At 43.6% G+C, this 25,183-nt stretch overlaps 1 protein-coding gene across 3 annotated transcripts in view; it reads left to right on the top strand.

The window, feature by feature from the left end:
- SHROOM4 (shroom family member 4) overlaps positions 1-25,183 on the top strand; it is a 63,304-nt gene that overhangs the window by 34,072 nt on the left and 4,049 nt on the right. For all 3 annotated transcript variants that reach the window (XM_082263036.1, XM_082263038.1, XM_082263037.1), the window contains exons 5-8: positions 1,623-2,243; positions 15,539-15,802; positions 21,376-21,565; positions 24,168-24,440. In XM_082263036.1, coding sequence (XP_082119162.1) covers positions 1,623-2,243; positions 15,539-15,802; positions 21,376-21,565; positions 24,168-24,440 — 1,348 coding nt within the window. The remainder of the gene's footprint in view (positions 1-1,622; positions 2,244-15,538; positions 15,803-21,375; positions 21,566-24,167; positions 24,441-25,183) is intronic.

Genomic DNA, 25,183 nt, shown 5'->3' on the forward strand with positions numbered 1-25,183 from the left:
AGCCCCCTGTTCTAGACATACGGGGGATATTATCAAAATGCAGGGCAGCCAGAATCTGGAGCAGCTCTACATGGCAACCAATCCGCATCTAGCTTTCATTTTAAAAGCTTAACTGAACAAACTGAAGATAGAAGCTAATTGGCTGCCACGCACAGCTGCTCCAGATTCTGTTTGCTCCATGTTTGATCAATTCCCCCTACAGCATTGGCAGGGCTGATGGTGGACATGTATGAACCTCCCTGCTATATTTCAAGACATTTCCAAAAGTCCTCATGCTCTAGGGCTCTTCAAAATATGATGTTGGTGGAGCTGATGGTCAGACCTCCGGACTTTCAGACAAGCCTACATATAGCAAGAAACTTCCTAGAGTCCTCATGCTCTAGGGATCTTCAAGACATGGAGTTGGTGGGGATGATGGTGGACTTGTGGGTAGACCTCCCCTCTTTCAGACCTGTCCACACCATATCGAAGAACTCCCAAGATTCCTTGTGTTCTTGGGCTCTTCAAGACATTGAGTTGGTGGGGATGATGGTGGACTTGTGGGCAGACCTACCCACTTTCAGACCTGTCCACACCATATCGAAGAACTCCCAAGATTCCTTGTGTTCTTGGGCTCTTCAAGACATGGAGTTGGTGGGGATGATGGTGGACTTGTGGGCAGACCTCCCCACTTTCAGACCTGTCCACACCATATCGAGGAACTCCCAAGATTCCTTGTGTTCTTGGGCTCTTCAAGACATGGAGTTGGTGGGGATGATGGTGGACTTGTGGGCAGACCTCCCCACTTTCAGACCTGTCCACACCATATTGAAGAACTCCCAAGATTCCTTGTGTTCTTGGGCTCTTCAAGACATGGAGTTGGTGGGGATGATGGTGGACTTGTGGGCAGACCTCCCCACTTTCAGACCTGTCCACAAAATTCCTTGTGTTCTTGGGCTCTTCAAGACATGGTGTTGGTGGGGATGATGGTGGACTTGTGGGCAGACCTACCCACTTTCAGACCTGTCCACACCATATCGAGGAACTCCCAAGATTCCTTGTGTTCTTGGGCTCTTCAAGACATGGAGTTGGTGGGGATGGTGGTGGACTTGTGGGCAGACCTCCCCACTTTCAGACCTGTCCACACCATATCGAGGAACTCCCAAGATTCCTTGTGTTCTTGGGCTCTTCAAGACATGGAGTTGGTGGGGATGATGGTGGACTTGTGGGCAGACCTCCCCACTTTCAGACCTGTCCACACCATATCGAAGAACTCCCAAGATTCCTTGTGTTCTTGGACTCTTCAAGACATGGTGTTGGTGGGTATGATGGTGGGTATGATGGTGGACATATGGGTATATTTCCCCAATGCAACACTGCTGATGTTGGGACATCTTGTGAACTTATCCACAGTTGAACGGAAATGATGGATGATTGAACCCCATTATGACATCATAAGGTGTAATAACTCCAAATCGCATAAGTGTGCTGCTCAGGAAATTTAAAAAAGATCTTGAACCAATACTGTGGGGTATGAGGATGCTTTGCCAGGAGTTGACCTTTTAATTGTGATAATAAAAAAAAGTGTAGACCTTGTCTACAAGACCTAAAAACACAAATATTAACTGTATTTTGTCTTGCAGTGAACTATGCCAGTTTAATTCTGGCTTTCATTATCCGGGCCCACACAAGCCATGCTTCGAGAGCAGTGACCAGGAACGGCCTCAGTGCTACAAGGCAGCATCTACATATGACCTCTCCTGTGAACATCCCTTTAGGCCTGTGGATTTGCCATCAGCCCAGGATGGGCCACCACAATGGGGACTTTCAAGAGATAGGTCTTACTCTGTAAATCACTTGAACTTGGAACATCTCAAAGTACGGGACAGGCAAGAGCCACCTGTAGTAAAGCTTGAACAAACTGAGCCATCAGCCAGACCAAAGAAGCAAGTCCCTCCTCGTCCTCCACCTCCTAACTGGGAGAAGTACAAAGAGCGGAGGTCATCCCAAGAGTCAACCAAGTCTGTTTCTGGACTCGCCTGTGCTCAAGATATTCCCAGTGTACCTGGATATAGTAAAAGTCTGGATGAGGCGAGGCAGCGATCTCAAAGCCTGCCCATGGAAAAGACATTTTCCCAGGTAGCACCTTCCCCTCCACCAATGCAAGGAACGGATTATAGCACAGAACCATCAGAGATGAGGAGCTCTTTAAATGGATCTCCGGATCGAACTTTAACTGTTTCTCCAAGCCAAGAGACTTCAAAGTAAGTTTACTACTTTTACCTATTTTCATTAACATGTATCTAAACCCAAGAACAGAAATGGTATATATTGTGGTTTACCAGTATTTGGATGTGGTGGTTGCATTAACTTTCTTTTTTTCATAGTTTTTTCCCTTTACTTTGACCCAGTCAGTAACACAATTCCTGTGTAGGGTGACAATGTTCGCTTACTGTAATTTTTTTACATGGTCTACAGAAAATCTCCCCTTTTTGTTCACAATAGAATAGGAGGGAAGTGTGTTGTCACCTACAGCAGTCAAAGGCACAAAAGTTTGTCAGGGTTCACCTTTGGTCATAGACCTCCCATCAGGCCCCCCTTTGGTCATAGACCCCCCATTAGGCCCCCCTCTTTGGTCATAGACCCCCATTAGGCCCCCCTCTTTGGTCACAGACCCCCATTAGGCCCCCCTTTGGTCATAGACCCCCACCAGGCCCCCCTTTGGTCATAGACCCCCGTCAGGCCCCTCCTTTGGTCATAGACCCCCGTCAGGCCCCCCCTTTGGTCATAGACCCCCGTCAGGCCCCCCCTTTGGTCATAGACCCCCGTCAGGCCCCCCCTTTGGTCATAGACCCCCGTCAGGCCCCCCCTTTGGTCATAGACCCCCGTCAGGCCCCCCCTTTGGTCATAGACCCCCGTCAGGCCCCCCCTTTGGTCATAGACCCCCGTCAGGCCCCCCCTTTGGTCATAGACCCCCGTCAGGCCCCCCCTTTGGTCATAGACCCCCGTCAGGCCCCCCCTTTGGTCATAGACCCCCGTCAGGCCCCCCCTTTGGTCATAGACCCCCGTCAGGCCCCCCCTTTGGTCATAGACCCCCGTCAGGCCCCTCCTTTGGTCATAGACCCCCGTCAGGCCCCCCCTTTGGTCATAGACCCCCGTCAGGCCCCCCCTTTGGTCATAGACCCCCGTCAGGCCCCCCCTTTGGTCATAGACCCCCGTCAGGCCCCCCCTTTGGTCATAGACCCCCGTCAGGCCCCCCCTTTGGTCATAGACCCCCGTCAGGCCCCCCCTTTGGTCATAGACCCCCGTCAGGCCCCCCCTTTGGTCATAGACCCCCGTCAGGCCCCCCCTTTGGTCATAGACCCCCGTCAGGCCCCCCCTTTGGTCATAGACCCCCGTCAGGCCCCCCCTTTGGTCATAGACCCCCGTCAGGCCCCCCCTTTGGTCATAGACCCCCGTCAGGCCCCCCCTTTGGTCATAGACCCCCGTCAGGCCCCCCCTTTGGTCATAGACCCCCGTCAGGCCCCCCCTTTGGTCATAGACCCCCGTCAGGCCCCCCCTTTGGTCATAGACCCCCGTCAGGCCCCCCCTTTGGTCATAGACCCCCGTCAGGCCCCCCCTTTGGTCATAGACCCCCGTCAGGCCCCCCCTTTGGTCATAGACCCCCGTCAGGCCCCCCCTTTGGTCATAGACCCCCGTCAGGCCCCCCCTTTGGTCATAGACCCCCGTCAGGCCCCCCCTTTGGTCATAGACCCCCGTCAGGCCCCCCCTTTGGTCATAGACCCCCGTCAGGCCCCCCCTTTGGTCATAGACCCCCGTCAGGCCCCCCCTTTGGTCATAGACCCCCGTCAGGCCCCCCCTTTGGTCATAGACCCCCGTCAGGCCCCCCCTTTGGTCATAGACCCCCGTCAGGCCCCCCCTTTGGTCATAGACCCCCGTCAGGCCCCCCCTTTGGTCATAGACCCCCGTCAGGCCCCCCCTTTGGTCATAGACCCCCGTCAGGCCCCCCCTTTGGTCATAGACCCCCGTCAGGCCCCCCCTTTGGTCATAGACCCCCGTCAGGCCCCCCCTTTGGTCATAGACCCCCGTCAGGCCCCCCCTTTGGTCATAGACCCCCGTCAGGCCCCCCCTTTGGTCATAGACCCCCGTCAGGCCCCCCCCTTTGGTCATAGACCCCCGTCAGGCCCCCCCTTTGGTCATAGACCCCCGTCAGGCCCCCCCTTTGGTCATAGACCCCCGTCAGGCCCCCCCTTTGGTCATAGACCCCCGTCAGGCCCCCCCTTTGGTCATAGACCCCCGTCAGGCCCCCCCTTTGGTCATAGACCCCCGTCAGGCCCCCCCTTTGGTCATAGACCCCCGTCAGGCCCCCCCTTTGGTCATAGACCCCCGTCAGGCCCCCCCTTTGGTCATAGACCCCCGTCAGGCCCCCCCTTTGGTCATAGACCCCCGTCAGGCCCCCCCTTTGGTCATAGACCCCCGTCAGGCCCCCCCTTTGGTCATAGACCCCCGTCAGGCCCCCCCTTTGGTCATAGACCCCCGTCAGGCCCCCCCTTTGGTCATAGACCCCCGTCAGGCCCCCCCTTTGGTCATAGACCCCCGTCAGGCCCCCCCTTTGGTCATAGACCCCCGTCAGGCCCCCCCTTTGGTCATAGACCCCCGTCAGGCCCCCCCTTTGGTCATAGACCCCCGTCAGGCCCCCCCTTTGGTCATAGACCCCCGTCAGGCCCCCCCTTTGGTCATAGACCCCCGTCAGGCCCCCCCTTTGGTCATAGACCCCCGTCAGGCCCCCCCTTTGGTCATAGACCCCCGTCAGGCCCCCCCTTTGGTCATAGACCCCCGTCAGGCCCCCCCTTTGGTCATAGACCCCCATCAGGGCCCCCTCCCCTTTGATCAAAGATTCCCCCCATCAGGGCCCCCTCCCCTTTGATCAAAGATTCCCCCCATCAGGGTCCCTTCCCCTTTGATCAGAGATCCCCCCCATCAGGGTCCCTTCCCCTTTGATCAGAGATCCCCCCCCATCAGGGCCCCCCTCATTTGATCAGAGATCCCCCCCCCCATCAGGGCCCCCCTCATTTGATCAGAGATCCCCCCCCCCATCAGGGCCCCCCTCATTTGATCAGAGATCCCCCCCCCATCAGGGCCCCCCTCATTTGATCAGAGATCCCCCCCCCCATCAGGGCCCCCCTCATTTGATCAGAGATCCCCCCCCATCAGGGCCCCCCTCATTTGATCAGAGATCCCCCCCCATCAGGGCCCCCCTCATTTGATCAGAGATCCCCCCCCCCCATCAGGGTCCCCCCTTTGATCAGAGATCCCCCCATCAGGGTCCCCCCTTTGATCAGAGATCCCCCCATCAGGGTCCCCCCTTTGATCAGAGATCCCCCCATCAGGGTCCCCCCTTTGATCAGAGATCCCCCCATCAGGGTCCCCCCTTTGATCAGAGATCCCCCCCATCAGGGCCCCCCCCTTGATCAGAGACCCCCCATCAGTGCCCCCCCTTTGGTAAGAGACCCCCATCAGGGCCCCCGCTTTAGGTTTAGAGACCCCCACCCCCCCCCCCTTCTGACATCGGGGGCCAAATAAAATCTTCTAGTGGGCTGAATTTGACCCACAGACTGTAGTTTGAAAACCTCTGCTGTACATAAAAGTATATATTTTTCTTTCGTTCATCAATGGACAACGCGCCCCATAGATCATCACTACTGGGTTATATTGCTTCCTCCATGAGTAGGACTAGGCCGAACAAAAAGCACCTGTATACGCCCATGGGTCGTCCTCCGCTGGTATATAACCTCTCTCTCTGCTCTAGGAAATCAGTCTAGTCAGGAGTAAGGACCTAGGCTCCCTGCTGGGATCTTTGGTTCTAGCAATTTTTTCTCCTTCCTTGCATCTCTTTTCTCTTGGGAGATCTGCAATCAACTGCCGGGCCGGGCGACGGGCTGGATAATCTAGATCCAGTGGTCCCCCCAGCCAGCGAGCGCGTGCAGACCGCAGCTACGCACTAGGTCGGCCGCGACATAGCTTTACGGACAGAGACTGGCCCGCGAGTTAAACGTCTTGCATGGTCCCATAAGACCGGGTGCTGGTCCCAGTCACAGCAGTCCCTTGGCCGACCGCTCCCCTACTTTGGTAGCGAGGAGTTCTGTCTGGAGCATCACCCGCACCATGGAAGGGTAAGTACAGTCCCCCCTCTCCCCTTTGAATGGTTTTGGGGTGGATGCGGTACCCTCCTGGGATGGTCGGGCCTCCTCCCATCCTAAAGTCCCTTGGTTGACTGGGCTTACCCCCTACCCGCCAGGGGTCTCCCACACCATTTCTCTTTTGTTAAGGTGGTATTTGCCGTGTCCTTGACAGTATGTGGGGGGGTGTAGTTCTTGTACAGAGGGTACAGCGAAGATCTCTAGGTGCATGCCCTATTGTGTGTGGGTATGGTGCAGTTTGGGGGGTCCCTAGTGCAGAGCGCACAGCAGAATTCCCCTAAATGTTGTCATTGCCTTGGGTACAGTACCTTTAGTGGGGGGGGGGGGGTGAGGGTTCCCTTGCAGAGGGCGCAGCGGTTTGTAAGTCACAGAGTGTTCCTGGGCAGCATACTTTCGGCATCCTCAGCAGGTGGCAGGCATGTTTGGGAAGTCCGATGACATCATGGCGGCCATTTTACCTTGGTTTGGTTGGTCTCCGGCCAGCGGCCATGTTTGTGTAGCCCGATGTTACGACGGCCATTTTCCTTTAGTCCAGGAGACGCTGGGGACGACCAAAGCTCTGCCTCCTTCCTTTTCCTCCTCAGTTTCCTCTTCCTCTGCCCAGGACATATGAAAAGGGATGGCGTCCATGGTGTTGCTGGGTCCGAATTCTCGGCGCTCCTCCAGTTGGTAGGGCGAGTCCTTGGGGGTCCCGGTTACCTCTCTCTCTCTGCTGATGGGTACCCTGAGCTTTGGGGGGATCCTTTAGTGGTGCCAAAAGATCATTTTGTACTGCAAGGTCTTCCTTTCCTTATGGAGCCCATGCTGTTCAAACGTTCTTTCAGCGGTGGTGATTAGGCGCGTGCTGTGGCTTAAGAATTGGTCAGCAGACCAAGCCTCTAAGAAAGCTCCCATTGATCTGCCCTTTCAAGGTGATCGCTTGTTTGGGTCTACCCTGGATGACGTCATTAAGGAAGGGTATCACGGGTGGGGGGAGAAGAGTACCTTCCTGCCACAGTCAAGGAAACGGAAGGAGCAGACGGGGGCCCTACTTCTCAGCCCATAGAGCATTTTTTCGTGCTTCTGGGACTGAGAATAAGAGAAATAGATCTTTCAAATCTTTCCCGGAGGTTCCAAGCAACCTTGGTCTGGTAAGACTACAGTTAGCTTCTCCGGACCTGCAGGCAAGACCCCTTCAGTGTGAAGGTCTGCCCTCACCCGTAACTGGGGTAGGAAGACATCTTCCCTGGTTTCCGGCCTTGTGGACCTCCTTCGTGAGCTTCAAGGGGATCAACGAAATTATTCTTTTGGGGGTACAGTTTGTCCATTTGAGGGTTTTTAGGCCCCAAGTACCTATGTGTGGAAATAAATCCTGTAAAGGTTCGAGTGAAGTCCGAAATACCTAAGGTCCCCCCCTATCCCTATCCAGGTAGTACCTAGGCCTGATTTTAATTCTGACCAGGATGGTTTTTTCTCTGGACAATATTCTGGAACCACAGGCTGTGATTCACCGGCTGCTGTCACACAGACAGTTCTCTCTTCCAATTTGCATACAGGTTCTGGGTCTGGTGGTGTCCACCTTCAAGACAGTTCTGTTTGCACAGGCCTGTACACCACTTTTTTAGCAGGTTTGGCTCCACATGAGGAAACCGAAGTTTGTAGCGAGGACACAGGTTCCTCTGGCAGACGCCGTAGGCGTCCAAGGGCCACGGTAAGGCTAGTATCATCCTCAGCTCAGGTTCCTTCTGCCGTTCCTGAAAGGAATCAAGGATGCAAATCTTCCAATCATTCTGGTGGCCGTAAACGCCCCTTGGGGGCTTCCATTCAGAGAAGACTACTGGTTGTCCCAAGGGCTGATCTACCATCCGGTTTTACATTTGCTGGTTTTAATGGCTTAGCTATTGAAAGCCAGCTATTGAGGGATAGAGGTTTGTCTGGATCAGTGATCCATACTATGGTAAAGGAGAGGAAGTCCTCTTCCAGTAAGATATGCCATTGTACTTGGAAAGCGTACATTTCTTGGTGTGAGTCAATTGGCGCTCATCCTCAAACCTTTTCTGTGGCTTGGATTTTAGCCTTTCTCCAACGGGGCGTTGAGCAGAAGTTGGCCTTGAGTTCCATCAAGGGCCAGGTGTCTGCCTTGGCAATCTTCTGTCAGTGACCCCTAGCCGCGAACTCTTTAATTCGTACCTTCATTCAGGGGGTTCAACATGTGGCTCCACCTATATTTGCCGCCATGGGATTTAAATTTAGTGCTTTCGGTTCTCCAGAAACCTCCATTTGAGATTATTTGGGAGATTCCCTTGCCTACATTATCCCAGAAGGTGGCATTCTTGGTTGGCGGCATTATCCTGTTGTAGCACCTGTTTGGTTGTCCATAGAGATAAAGTGGTTCTTCGTCCCTGTCCATCATTCCTGCCCAAAGTTGTCTCTGACTTCCATTTGAATGAGGACATTGTGTTGCCTTATTTATACCCCACGCCGGCTCATCCCAAAGAATTTACTTTGCATACCTTTTGGATACGGTTCGTGTGATTCGGGGTGCATCTGGCAGCTACGGAGTCCTTTCAGAGGTCAGACTCGCTATTTGTGGTTACGGATGGACCAAGGAAAGGGCTGACTGCTTCTTCGGCTACCATCTCCAGATGGATCAGTCAGAAGGTAACTCAGGCCTACTCTATTAAAGGTCACCTGTCCCGGCGCATTCTACTTGGGCGCTGAGTACTTCTTGGGCCTTCCGTCATCAAGCCTCAGTTTCTCAAGTTTGCAAGGCGACCACTTTGTCATCGGTGCATACCGGACCAAGGAAAGGGCTGATCGCTTCTTCGGCTACCATCTCCAGATGGATCAGTCAGAAGGTAACTCAGGCCTACTCTATTAAAGGTCACCTGTCCCGGCGCATTCTACTTGGGCGCTGAGTACTTCTTGGGCCTTCCATCATCAAGCCTCAGTTTCTCAAGTTTGCAAGGCAACCACTTGGTCATCGGGGCATACCGGACCAAGGAAAGGGCTGACCGCTTCTTCGGCTACCATCTCCAGATGGATCAGACAGAAGGTAACTCAGGCCTACTCTATTAAAGGTCACCTGTCCCGGCGCATTCTACTTGGGCGCCGAGTACTTCTTGGGCCTTCCGTCATCAAGCCTCAGTTTCTCAAGTTTGCAAGGCGACCACTTGGTCATCGGTGCATACCTTCACAAAATTCTACAAAGTAGATACTTTGGCATCTGAAGATGCTTCTTTTGCCCTCAAAGATTTGAAGGCTTCTGTTTAAGAGGAGCTTTTCCCTCCTTGAGGCGGTTTTTCTTTAAAGTTTTATTTTTCAGATGAGCTCCTGTGACCCGGTTAAGGCTCCTGGTTAAGGGCTCTTGTGTTTAGTCTTGGGATTTTTTTCCCCACCCCTCATTTTCCTTTTGGCACTGGTTTTGGACGTCTCAGTAGGGATGATCTATGTCAGGGGTGTCCAAACTATGGCCCTCCAGCTGTTCAGGAACTACAATTCCCATCATGGCTAGTTATGTCTGTGAATGTCGAAGATTTACAATGCCTCATGGGATGTGTAGTTCCGCAACACCTGGAGGGCCGTAGTTTGGACACGCCTGATCTATGTCCATCGATGAACCAAAAAGAGAAAATGTTCGACGGACACAGCACCCACCCCTCTTTAGATTTCTGATACTTCTAATACTTGCTACCAAACTGATTACCTAGAGCAGAGAGGGGGGTTATATACCAAGCCAAGGACGGCCCATGGGCGTAGCCAGTTTTTTTTTTCTGCCTAGTCTACTCTTGGAGGAGGCAATATAACCCAATAGTGATGATCTGTGGAGCGCTGTGTCTGTCGAACAGAGAAATGGATTTTACAGTAAATACAAAAATCCAATTTTTGCTCTACAATTTGTTCTGTTTAAATTGACTTTGAAATTTTGATTCGGTTGCAAAATAATTTACAAATGAAACAGATTTTTTTTTTTTTTTTTTAAATTTTGCATTTTATTTAATGTGACGCCAAAAAATTACCCAGTTTATTAAACACAGGAAACGTTTCAATAATATTTAGACAAACGGGAAAAAAAAAAAAAAGTAGAAAAAAAAAATAAAAAAAGTTTAATAGGTAAAAATAATAGTTGCGGGTAGAAGAGGAAGGAGGAAATTGGGGTACATTGGGGGGGGGGGGGGGCAAAGGATTAATAAAGGCTTAAAAAGGGACAAGGATTTTTTTTACTTTTCAGGTTGCTTGAAGTGACATCACATGCAGTTGGAAGTTCCTCCTTTTCATCTGCAGATGAATGCAACACAAAATAAACAATGTTACTTTTGTATCTATCACCCATCTGATGTTTATAAACAATGATACTTTGGATCTCCCCATCTCCTCTGATCAATGTATATAAACAATGTTTCTTTGGATCTCCCCATCTCCCGTGATCAATGTTTCTAAACAATGTTTCTTTATAAACATTAATCAGATGGGTGATACAAAGTAACATTAATCAGATGGGTGATACAAAGTAACCTATTTAATAAACATTGTTCAGAAGAGATGGGGAGGTTCAAATTAACATTGTTTATAAACATCAGATGGGTGATAAAGAGATATAAACAACGTTACTTTGTATTTCTCTATCTCCTCTGAACAATGTTTATAAAAAATGTATATATTTTTTTTAATAAACAAGGATACTTTGTATTTTTCCATCATCCATCTGATCAATGTTACTTTGTATCTCTCCATCTCCTCTGAACAATGTTTATAAACAATGCTACTTTGTAGCTCTCCATCATCCATCTTAACAATGTTTATAAACAATGTTACTTTGTATCTCTCACCCATCTGATCAAAGTAAAATTGTTTATAAACATTGTTCAGATGGATGATGGGGAGATACAAAGTAACATTGTTCAGAGTAGAAAGATACATAGTAACATTGTATTTCTCCATCTCTGATAAATGTTTATAAACAAATTAACATTGTCTATAAACATTGATCAGATAGATGATAGCAAGGTACAAAGTAACATTGTTTATAAACATTGTTCAGAGGAGATGGAGAGATACAATGTTACTTCTCTATCATCCATCTGATCAATGTTTATAGACCATGTTAATTTGTATTTTTCCATCCCCCCCTGATCAATGTTTATAAACGATGTTACAAAGTAACATTGTTCAGAGGAGAAAGATACATAGTATCTCCCCATCATCCATCTGAACAATGTTTATACACAATGTTACTTTGTATCTCATCTGATCAAAGGTTATAAATGATGTTACTTTATATCTCATCTGATCAAAGGTTGCAAACAATGTTACTTTGTATCTCATCTGATCAAAGGTTGCAAACAATGTTACTTTGTATCTCATCTGATCAAAGGTTATAAACAATGTTACTTTGTATCTCATCTGATCAAAGGTTGCAAACAATGTTACTTTGTATCTCATCTGATCAAAGGTTATAAACAATGTTACTTTATATCTCATCTGATCAAAGGTTATAAACAGTTACTTTATATCTCATCTGATCAAAGGTTGCAAACAATGTTACTTTGTATCTCATCTGATCAAAGGTTGCAAACAATGTTACTTTGTATCTCATCTGATCAAAGATTATAAACAATGTTACTTTGTATCTCATCTGATCAAAGGTTGCAAACAATGTTACTTTGTATCTCATCTGATCAAAGGTTATAAACAATGTTACTTTGTATCTCATCTGATCAAAGGTTGCAAACAATGTTACTTTGTATCTCATCTGATCAAAGGTTGCAAACAATGTTACTTTGTATCTCATCTGATCAAAGGTTATAAACAATGTTACTTTGTATCTCATCTGATCAAAGGTTGCAAACAATGTTACTTTGTATCTCATCTGATCAAAGGTTATAAACAATGTTACTTTATATCTCATCTGATCAAAGGTTATAAACAGTTACTTTATATCTCATCTGATCAAAGGTTGCAAACAATGTTACTTTGTATCTCATCTGATCAAAGGTTGCAAACAATGTTACTTTGTATCTCATCTGATCAAAGATTATAAACAATGTTACTTTGTATCTCATCTGATCAAAGGTTGCAAACAATGTTACTTTGTATCTCATCTGATCAAAGGTTGCAAACAATGTTACTTTGTATCTCATCTGATCAAAGGTTATAAACAATGTTACTTTATATCTCATCTGATCAAAGGTTGCAAACAATGTTACTTTGTATCTCATCTGATCAAAGGTTGCAAACAATGTTACTTTGTATCTCATCTGATCAAAGATTATAAACAATGTTACTTTGTATCTCATCTGATCAAAGGTTGCAAACAATGTTACTTTGTATCTCATCTGATCAAAGATTGCAAACAATGTTACTTTGTATCTCATCTGATCAAAGGTTGCAAACAATGTTACTTTGTATCTCATCTGATCAAAGGTTGCAAACAACGTTACTTTGTATCTCATCTGATCAAAGGTTGCAAACAATGTTACTTTATATCTCATCTGATCAAAGGTTGCAAACAACGTTACTTTGTATCTCATCTGATCAAAGGTTATAAACAATGTTACTTTATATCTCATCTGATCAAAGGTTGCAAACAATGGTACTTTGTATCTCATCTGATCAAAGGTTATAAACAATGTTACTTTGTATCTCGATCACCCATCTGAACAATGTTTATAAACAATGTTACTGTGTATCTCTCCATCTCCTCCGAACAATGTTTATAAACACTGCAAGCCCATTTTTGACTGCAGCAGCTTTTACGGCGGCCATATTTACACAATAACTCTTGGTTGTGGTTTAGACAGCTGGGAATCACAGGCACGTGTGATGGAGGCGCGCCAGCAGAGCAGGACTGTGCATACAGCAATATATGCCCTGTGTACTTTAAGTTTTTATGGAAATGTGTAGCATTCCAAGTTTCCTTACCTGTAAAGTGACCTTGTCCCCCCCCCCCCCCCCCCCCAAAAGTCCTAAATTCCCTTGTCCACAGACTGGCGGTGTGTTTGCAGCGACAGCTGTATGTCTCTCTGATTGGTTTGGGCACAGTGCAGGGGAGATATTGAATGTAATAGACCCCCCCCCCATGTCTCCATAAAGGAGCCCCTCAATCATTACCCCAGCAAGCGGGAGGGGACCCCCGCCACCTTCCGTGGCTCTGCCCGGGTCTCCCGTCCCACCAGGAGAACCGAGCAACCAGCCGGCGCATCCGCCAGCTGGTTGGAGTCCCGATTAAAGCTGGATGCGGCTTCGATCGGGTCTCCGATGACGTAACCCGGAGGCGGCGTCCATGACGTCACTTCCGGGTTACTCTGCTGCTAAAGGCGCTGGATTTAGAAAGTGAATGTATTAAAAAATGCCGTTTTTGGCGTTTTGCATACAAGGAAGTGCAGTGGAGGGGTTTGGGGTCTTTTAGACCTCCGATCCCTCCATAAAGAGTACCTGTCACTACATATTGGTGTCACAAGGGATGTTTACATTGCTTGTGACAGCAATAAAAGTGATCAGATAAAACCTGTGCTAAAATTTAAAAAAAATAAAATCAATAGGAAAAAAAAAAAAATACAAATTTTTAGCTGCTCCCGTCGACGTGAGCTCGCCCACGAAAGAAAAAAGTATACGGAAGTCGCGCTGCAAATTAAATCGCTGTTCAAACCACACATGTGAGGTATCGCCGCAATCGCCAGAGCGAGAGCAATAAGTAAAAAAAAAAAGAGCTACACTCTTAACTCTAAACTGTTGACCGTTAAACATTTTTAAAGCGTTGCTTATGGAGATTTTTATTGACCGTAATTTGTCGCCATTCCGCGGGTGTGCGCAATTTTAAACCGTAACATGTTGGGTATCTATTTACTCGGCGTGACATCATCTTTCACAATATTGAAAATAAATGGGCTAACTTTACTGTTTTAGTTTTTTTTTTAAATGCAGTGAAATGTGATTTTTCCAAAAAAATGTTGTTTGAAAGACCGCTGCCAAATACCGCGTGACAAAAAATATTGCTATGGCCGCCATTTTATTCTCCAGAGTCTTTGCTAAAAAAATATATATATATGTGTGTGTGTTTGGGGGTTCTAAGTAGTTTTCTAGCAAAAAATACTGATTTTAACCACTTAAGCCCCCTTCCTGACCAGGGCCTATTTTGCGATTCCGCACTGCGTGACTTTAACGGACAATTGCGCGGTCGTGCGAAGCTGTACCTAAACGAATTTAACGTCCTTTTTTCCCCACAAACAGAGCTTTCTTTTGGTGGTATTTGATCACCTATGCGATTTTTTATTTTTTTTGATCATGCGCTATAAACAAAAAAAGAGCGACAATTTTGCAAAAATAACAAATATTTTTCACATTTTTTTTATATGAAATTCCCCAAAAAAATGTAAAAATCTAAATTTTTTTAACATTTTCGGCCAATTTGTTCTACATATGTTTGGTAAAAAAAAAATCGCAAAAAGCGTATTTTGATTGGTTTGCGCAAAAGTTATTGCGTTTACTAAGGGAAAGATTTTTGTCATTTTTGTTGCTTTTTTTTTGTTTTTTTAACGCGTAATGGCGGTGATCTGCGATTTTTTTTTTTTTTTGCGGGACTGCGACATTGCGGCGGACAGATCAGACCCTTGACTGACATTTTTGACACTTTTGGGGGTACCAGTGACATTACTACAGTAATCAGTGCTATACATATACACTGTTACTGTAAAGATGACACTGGCAGGGAAGGGGTTAACTTTTTTTGAGAGGGAGGGGTTAAGTGTGTCCTAGGGGCGTGTTTCTAACTGTGATTGGCTGTGGCTTGAGGTGTAAGAACAGAGATCAACGGTCCTACATAGTAGAACCGTGTGATCTCCATTCTTACACAGGGGAGAATGACAGGCGGCTGCGTTTACATTAGCCGCCTGCCTTTCTTCCGGTGTAACGGAAGATCGTGAGTGCTTGGCGGACATCGGGTCCACCGCGACACACGCGGGGGGGGGGGGGGTCCGTGACCACGGGGCGCGCTCGCTCCCTAGAGCCTCACAGGCTAGCGACGTAGCCCTATGTCGCTTTGCCAGTGAGGGGCTGACTGCCGACGTAAATAGTCGTGCGGCGGTCGGCAAGCGGTTAACTTGTGAACAAAATGTATCAAAAATGGGCTCGGGGCTAAAGTGGTTCAATGGACATTTGTGCAAATATTGCAAAATACCATCTTTTTATTCCACAAGTCCTCTGCTTTCAAAAAGACGTTCAGTTTTGGGGAGTTTTCATCCTCCCTTCCGGTCTCGGTGACCACTGTTGCACCAAATGTGTTTCGGCAATATAACCGGAGTTGCCTATTCTGTGTAGACGTGTGTTAAGGTGAACCAGTCATAAAGTTGACTCTAAATTTCACATCTTTGTTTCTTTTGCAGTGATTGTTTGAAGACGTCTGCCACTACTTCTCCTCACCCCTCTGACTTCATCTCAGGGGGTGCAGAGGAGTCTGAGGCAGCAGATGAAAGCGTCTTCGGAGATCAGCCGTTCTGCTCCAAGTCCTCTTCAATGGACCAAATGTCCACCAATAACCCTGATAAAGATCCACCGTCTAACTTGGTAGATATCTTTGAAGGGAATTTCCATCGTTTTGAAGATGATTGGTCCACAGACAGGGAGTCTGAAATCTCCATCCCGGAAAGGTTAGTCTTGTATGGGTATCAATAATGTCCTCTCTATTACACCATATGGCCAATGTGTGTGAGGGCCAGACCATCACCCCTACCACCCCATGGCCAATACATGGACCCTTCGTCACATGATTGAGTTCAGGTGTTCCCAGTGAAGGGTTTTGCTAATATTACACCATGGAAGGACAGTTGTGACCATCCAACCTTCTAGTAAAAGTTTGCTGAAGGTCCTTTTATGTTCCAGCATGACTGCCCCTGTGTATAAAGCCAGCTCCATAAAGACATGGTTTGACCAGTTTGGTGTGGAGGAACTGGAGTGGCCTTCACAGAGCCCTGAGCTCAACACTTTTTTAAACACCTATCGGATTGGGACTTTTCAGGGTATGTAAACTTTTTTGATCAGGGCTGTGTATGGATATATTATATATATATTTATATATATATATATATATATATATATATATATATATATATATATATATATATATATATATATATATATATATATATATATATATATATATATATATTTATTTATGTATTATAATATATATATATTTATTTATGTATTATAATATATATATTTATTATATATATATATATATTTATATATATATATATATATATATATTTATATATATATATATTTATATATTTATATATATATTTATATATATATATATATATATATATATATATATATATATATATATATATATATATATATATATATATATTTATATATTTATATATATATATATATATTTATATATATATATATATATTTATATATATATATATTTATATATATTTATATATATATATATATATATATATATATATATATATATATATTTATTTATATATATATATATATATATATATACACACTATATTCCCAAAAGTATTGGGACGCCTGCCTTCACATGAACTTTAATGGCATCCCAGTCTTAGTCCATAGGGTTCAATATTGAGTTGGCCCACCCTTTGCAGCTATAACAGCTTCAACTCTTCTGGGAAGGCTGTCCACAAGGTTTAGGAGTGTGTCTATGGGAATGTTTGACCATTCTTCCAGGAGCGCATTTGTGAGGTCAGGCACTGATGTTGGATGAGAAGGCCTGGCTCACAGTCTCCCCCCTCAGGACTATATTTCCAAAAGTATTGGGACACATGCCTTACATGGATCCCAGTCTTAGTCCGTAGGGTTCAATATTGGGTTGGCCCACCCTTTGCAGCTATAACAGCTTCAACTCTTCTGGGAAGGCCGTCCACAAGGTTTAGGAGTGTGTCTATGGGAATGTTTGACCATTCTTCCAGAAGAGCATTTGGGAGGTCAGGCACTGATATGGACGAGAAGGCCTGGCTCGCAGTCTGCACTTTAATTCATCCCAAAGGTGTTCTATCAGGTTGAGGTCAGGACTCTGTGCAAGCCAGTCAAGTTCCTCCTCCCCAAACTCGCTTATCCATGTCTTTATGGACCTTGTGTAAAGAAAGGCGGGCTTCCCAATACTATCACTTTTTTTTTTTTTATATAGAACTGTCAAAAATAATGTGATTTTACTATACTGAAATTAAATTATTTTTTTTTATTTTAGTATATCAATAATGTAGTTTTATCAGTTCTGTTTTATATATATATATATGTGTGTGTGTGTGTGTGTGTGTGTGTGTGTATATATATATATATGTGTGTGATTTTATATTTTTCTTGTTAATATACTAAAATTTTACAGTTGTATTGATAAATATATATTGATATTTTATTAATAGAACCTTTAAAACCACGTTATTGTTACTATACTGAAAAAAAATATATATAATTTTTTTATTTCTTTTTTTTTTTTTAATTTCAGTATGGTAACATAAATGGGGTTTTAACAGTTCTAATAGTCTAATTTAAAATAAAAAAAAAAAGGAAAAAAAGGCTAATGGGCTTCAAAAGAATTTAGTGGGCCTTTTTCCACGTCAAGGAATGTTTGGTTATTGAGTTGCACAGTGTGATGGCGCCCTTTAGTGGACTAATTATGTATGGCAACACTTGTCCTGTCCTAAAAAAAAATAAAAAATTGGTTGCTAGTGGTGTTGGCTGTGCACTTCAAGGGCTGCATTTTAGTAGATTATTCGTTCATTGTATTTAGACCATGAGCTCCATCTTTGTTCTCTTCAGTTTCTAATGAACAGAGGCTGCAATATTGTGACTTATATTGGACCTATCAGAAAGAGTTGCACGATTAATCGTTAAAAAAAAAAATCGTGATCTTGATACAACGCCCCCTCCCGATCCTAATCCAGCATTTCCATGATTCAGTGCAGAGCCATTGTCTGCTCAGATCTGTCGAAAAAAAAATTAAAAAATAGCAGCTGGCAAATGTTTATCAACATTGATCTAAATGAACAAAATGATACAATGTTTCTTCTTTATCTCTCAGCACTGAGCAAAGGTAAGAACTTCCTTATTTCCAGATGGAAGTTTAACTACTTTAAGACCAGCCCCTCTTCTGACATTTGTGGCTTACAAGTTAAAAATCAGTATTTTTTGCTAGAAAATAAATTATATATATATATATATAAATAAATTTATTTTCTAGCAAAAAATGCAGATTTTTTAACTTGTAAGCCACAAATGTCATATATATATATATATATATATATATAATTTTTTTTTTTTTTTTTAGCAGAGACCCTAGAGAATAAAATGGCGGTCAATGCAATATTTATGTCACACAGTACTTGCTGCGCAGTGGTCTTTCAAACGCAATTTTTGGGGGGAAAAATACACTTTAACCACTTCGGGACTGCCTGACGCAGTTTTATGTCGCTACCTTGACGTTAAATAACGGGGTTATGGCAGTATATAGCGGGAGGGGATGTGTGTGTCCTCCCCTTCCCCCCCCCCCCACCCCCCCACGCCACCTTCTGCGGCTCTGCCCGCGTCTCCTGTCCCACCGGGAGACCCGAGCAACCAGCCGGCACGTCCGTCGGCTGATTAAAGTCCCGAACAAAGCCAGATTCGGCTTCCATCAGGTCTCCGATCATGTAATCCGGAAGCGACGTCACAATGTCACTTCCAGTTTACTCGGCTGCCAATGGCGCCGATTAAAAAAAAAAAAAAAAAAAAGTGTCAGTATTCAAAAATGCATTTTTAATACTTTGAAGTGCAGAGGAGCGGTTTGGGGTCTTTTAGACCCCCCGATCCCTCCATAAAGAGTACCTGTCACTGCCTATTACTGTCACAAGGGATGTTTACATTCTTTGTGACAGCAATAAAAGTGATCAGATTGTTTTCTTTTTAGACCGCTTTTTTAGACCGCGTCTAAAAAAAACAAAAAAAAAATTTTCAAATTTAAATTTTTTTTTTTAAAAGCGCCCCCGTCGCCAGGAGTTCGCGCGTCAAAGAAAACGCATACATAAGTCGCGCCTGCAAATGTAAACAGTGTTCAAATCACACATGTGAGGTATCGCCGTGATCGCAAGAGCAAGATTTCTAGCGCTAGGTCCCCTCTGTTACGCTAAACTGGTAACCGTTAAAAATGTTTAAAGCGTCGCCTATGGAGATTTTAATGTACCGTAGTTTGTCGCTATTCCACTAGTGTGCGCAATTTTAAACAATAACATGCTAGGTATCCATTTACTCGATGCAACATATTTCACAATACACAAAAAATGTTTATTGTTTAGTTTTTTTAAATTCAGTGAAATTTATTTTTTTTCCAAAAAATTGCTTTTAAAGATCGATGGGCAAATACCGTGTGACGACAAATATTGCAACGACCGCCATTTTATTCTCCAGAGTCTTTGCTTAAAAAAAATAAGATAGATAGATAGATAGATAGATAGATAGATAGATAGATAGATAGATAGATAGATAGATAGATAGATAGATAGATAGATAGAGATAGAGATAGAGATAGAGATAGAGATAGAGATATAATATTTTGGGCTTTTAAGTAATTTTCTAGCAAAAAAAACACTGATTTTAACAACAAGTGTCAAAAGTTGCAAACAAATTCAAGCAAACAGTCAGATCCATAAATATTGGGACATCGGCACAATTCTAATCTTTTTGGCTCTATACACCACCACAATGGATTTGAAATGAAACAAACAAGATGTGCTTTAACTGCAGACTTTCAGCTTTAATTTGAGGGTATTTACATCCAAATTAGGTGAACGGTGTTCTAAGCAAAAAAATTGTGATTCTCTTTTTATCCAAAATCGTGCAGCTCTAGCAACCGATATATTTTTGCATGCATGAAAAGTCAGTGTAACACTTTCAGGTATTTATTTCCTCCATCAGGGATCACAGTACTTCCCTCCCCACTCCTTTTTTTTTTTTTTTTTCAAAGCCTGGATGAGTTGCTACTCGTCTCTTTTTTTTTTTTTTTTTTTTTTTAATAATAATTATTATTATGACACTATTACATTTATTAATGCTATACTGTTTTATTTATTTTTTTATAATAAATTATTATTGTGACTTTATTACATTTATTAATGCTATACTGTTTTTTTTTTTTTGTTTTTTAAATTATAATTATTATTGTGACGTTATTACATTTATTAATGCTATACCGTTTTATTTTTTATTTTTTTATATAATAATAAATTATAATTATTGTGACGTTATTACATTTATTAATGCTATACTGTTTTATTTATTTTTTTATATAATAAATTATAATTATTAATGTGACGTTATTACATTTATTAATGCTATACTGTTTTTATTTTTTTTTAATAATAATAATAATAAATTATTATAATTGTGACGTTATAAAAAAAAAACAGTATAGCATTAATAAATGTAATAACGTCACAATAATAATAATTATTATATAAAAAAAATAAAATAAAACAGAATAGCATTAATAAATATAATGTCACAATAATAATTATAATAATTTATTATATAAAAAATAAAATAAAACAGTATAGCATTAATGTAATAACGTTATAATAATAATTTATTATAAAAAAAAACAGTATAGCATTAATAAATTATAATTATTATGACGTTATTAAATTTATTAATGCTATACTGTTTTTTTTTTTATAATAAATTATTATTATTATTGTGACGTTATTACCTTAATGCTATACTGTTTTTTATTTATTTTTTTAATAATAATAAATTATTATTATTATTATTGTGACGTTATAAAAAAAACAGTATAGCATTAATAAATGTAATAACGTCACAATAATAATAATTTATTATTATATAAAAAAATAAAATAAAACAGTATAGCATTAATAAATGTAACGTCGTCACAATAATAATTATAATAATTATTATTATATAAAAAAATAAAATAAAACCTTATAGCATTAATGTAATAACGTCACAATAATAATAATAATAATAATTTATTATTATAAAAAAAACAGTATAGCATTAATAAATGTAATAATAATAAATTATTATTATAATTATTATTGTGACGTTATTACATTTATTAATGCTATACTGTTTTTTTTTATAATAAATTATTATTATAATTATTGTGACATTATTACATTTATTAATGCTATTCTGTTTTATTTGAGCCAAAATCCTATTAACCTGAACTGCCGTTTGTTGACAGGTATGAATTTCAGCCCATCTCCCCACCACCTCTTTATGGTGCTACCAGTCCCACCTCTAGCACCTCCTACTACAACACCTCTGCTGCTAAAGCCGAGCTCCTCAACAAGATGAAGGAAATGCCTGAAGTCCAGGAGAAAAGCGGGAGCGTAGCCGGGGAAGAGGAAGACGATGCACTGACCTTCAAAAAAGTGAGTCTTTCAAGACCATGGACATTCAGGACCATGGACATTTGCTTTAACCTCTTGCTGCCCAAGCCAATTCTGACACTTCTCCCATACAGTACATGCAAAAATCTGCATTTCCTTTCACTAAATAATTATGTAGAACCCCCAAAAACATTTTCTGCAAGCAGTGGCCCTGGAGAATAAAATGGTGGTTGTTGCAATTTTTTATATATCGCACAAAAAAAAATACACGTTAAAGCGGAGCTCCACCCAAAAGGGGAAGCTCCACTTGTTCTTACCCTCCCCCCCCCCTACTGCCACATTTGGCACTTTTTTTTTGGGGGGGGGGGAGTGGGTACCTGGTTTTGACAGCTACCCACTCCCCTCTTTTGGGTAAGATTGGTGATCTACGACCTTTCCGGCCCTCGCTACCTTCTGGGACACACACAGGTCCCAAAAGAGGGCAGGACCATTCAGAGAGCGCAGCATGACGCGCGCATGCGCAGTAGGAAACTAGTGAGGCCGGAAGGCTTCACTCACTGATGGTTTCCCTTACTTACAATGCCAGCGCCTGCACCTGAAGCCGATTGACGGATTGGCTCAGGGTGCCGAGATGTAGCTAGTAGTATTTGTAGCTGCTGACTTTTTTTTTTTTTTACAGACTGGAACTCCTAAACCACTGCTAGCGCCAAACTACGGTACCTAAAAATCACCATAAGGGACACTTTAAAAAGTCTTAAACCGCTGCTAGTCTGACATTCCTCTCCTACATGTAAAATCAGATTTTTTTTTTTTTGCTAGAAAATTACTTGGACCCATCAAATATTGTATATCATAAAATGGTGGTTGCAATTTTTTTGTCGCATATTTGCAGAGGTTTTTTTGCTTAAAAAATTATATACAATATTTAATGGTTCCAAGTAATTTTCTAGCAAAAAAAAAAAAAAAACAGATTTTATCAACTTAAGCCCCTGAAGATTTTACCCCCTTCCTGACCAGGGGGTATTTTGCGATTCGGCACTGCGTGACTTTAACGGACAATTGCGCGGTCGTGCGACGCTGTACCTAAATGAAATTGACGTCCTTTTTTTCCCACAAACAGAGCTTTCTTTTGGTGGTATTTGATCACCTGTGTGATTTTTTTTTTTTTTGATCATGCGCTATAAACAAAAAAAGAGCGTAAATTTTGCAAAAATACACAATATTTTTCACATTTTTTTATATGAAATTCCCCCCTCCCAAAAAAATGTAAAAATTACATTTTTTAACATTTTCGGCCAATTTGTTTTATGCTACCTATGTTTGGTAAAAAAAAATTGCAAAAAGCGTATTTTGATTTGTTTGCGCAAAAGTTATCGCGTTTACTAACAAAGGGAAAGATTTTTGTCATTTTTGTTGTTTTTTTTTTAACGCGTAATGGCGGCGATCTGCGATTTTTTTTTTTGCGGTACTGCGACATTGTGGCGGACAGATCGGACCCTTGACTGACATTTTTGACACTTTTGGGGTTACCAGTGACATTTCTACAGTAATCGGTGCTATACATATGCACTGTTACTGTAAAACTACACTGGCAGTGAAGGGGTTAACTTTTTTTGAGAGGGAGGGGTTATGTGTGTCCCTAGGGGCGTGCTTCTAACTGTGATTGGCTGTGGCTTGAGGTGTAGAAACGGTGATCAACGGTCCTACATAGCAGAACCGTATGATCACTGTTCTTACACAGGGGAGAATGACAGGCGGCTTGTTTACATCAGCCACCTGCCTTTCTCCCTCTGCACCGACGATCGCCGAGTGACCGGCGGAGACATCGGGTCCGCCGGTCACACGCGCGGGGGGGGGGGGTCCGTGACCGCGCGCTCGCTCCCTAGACCCTCACAGGCTAGCGACGTAGTACTACGTCGCTCTGCCTGTGAGGGGCTGACAGCCGCAGTAAATAGTCATGCGGCGGTCGGCAAGCGGTTAATTGATAGCACGGGCCATGACAGGTTCTCCTTATGGAGAGATCTGGGGTCTCTATAAGGCCAATCAAGCTCATCCATGTCTTTATGGACCTTGCTTTGTGCACTGGTGCGCAGTCATGTTTGAACAGGAAGGAGCCATCCCCAAACTGTTCCCACAAAGTTGGGAGCATGAAATTGTCCAAAATGTCTTGGTATGCTGACACCTTAATAGTTCCCTTCACTGGAACTAAGGGGCCAAGCCCAACCCCTGAAAAACATCCCCACACCATAATCCCCCCCCCCCCTCCACCAAATTATTTGGACCAGTGCACTGAGCAAGGTCCATAAAGACATGGATGAGCGAGTTTGGGGTGGAGGAACTTGGCTAACGAAGCCTTGAAAACCTGTAAAACCCTACACGACCTCTAAATCTTTCTCACCTTATCCAAAACTTAAGAACTTTAGGCTTGATGTACTCTTGAGATACAATACATTTGAAAACTTTCCAGATCTCTTGTGTGTTCCGAGAATTGATCTGATCTGGGTCAGACCACAATCCTTGCAGATCTATCCACACACCTCTTGTCCTAACAGAGGAGTACTAAAAACCATTGGTTGACTGTTCGTAGTTGACTTTTTCCATTTAATCAATTGAGTTTTAACCTTGGTTTGGGTTCTCTTACCAGATGCAACTCATCGAAAGCATCAGCAGAAAGCTCTCGGTATTACATGAAGCTCAACAAGGCCTTCAGGAGGACATCGCCGCCAACGTGACCCTGGGCTGCGAGTTGGAGAGCCTGCTCAAGAGTCTTTGTAAACCCAACGAGTATGACAAGTTCCGCTCATTTATTGGAGACCTGGACAAGGTGGTCAACTTGCTGCTGTCCCTCTCTGGACGTCTCACCAGGGTGGAGAGTGCACTAAATTGCGGTGACCCGGGGCTCTCCATGGAAGAGAAGGTAACCATAACAGAACTGACTTGTGTTTTCATATTTTCTGTAATTCTATAAGACCCCAGATCTCTCCCCTGGCCTCAAGAGCATCAGATCGGTTTGATCGGGTGTTGTACAAGCATCATACCGAAACCAGAAGTGATGAAATCCTAGTCGCTGCCTATTTCTTATATCACAGAGGGGAGACCAGTACGGATGTACTTTCCTCCCCTCAGCACACCGAGAAGCGGCGATTTCGGGATCCCTGATCCTTAGGGAGAGCCCGGTAGGGAGGGGGGCCTTTTTCCGCGCCCTGTATAAAGTGATCAAACGACTTGAATTGCTTCTATAAGTAAGCCCAAACCGGCTGAAAATTTTCATACTCGGGGCTTTATCTCGGCATTACCATTTCAACCCCTTAGGACGTATTTATACTGTTGATGTGGTTAATACGGACGTACCTGTACGTCCTCAGGTTGGAGTGGTTAATACGGACATACCTGTACGTCCTCAGGTTGGAGTGGTTAATACGGACATACCTGTACGTCCTCAGGTTGGAGTGGTTAATACGGACATACCTGTACGTCCTCAGGTTGGAGTGGTTAATGGGGACATACCTGTACGTTCTCAGGTTGGAGTGGTTAATACGGACCTACCTGTACGTCCTCAGGTTGGAGTGGTTAATACGGACCTACCTGTACGTCCTCAGGTTGGAGTGGTTAATACGGACATACCTGTACGTCCTCAGGTTGGAGTGGTTAATACGGACC

The sequence above is a fragment of the Pelophylax lessonae genome (genome assembly GCF_965119305.1).
Source record: "Pelophylax lessonae genome assembly, chromosome: 7".
In the NCBI taxonomy this organism is placed as follows: domain Eukaryota; kingdom Metazoa; phylum Chordata; class Amphibia; order Anura; family Ranidae; genus Pelophylax; species Pelophylax lessonae.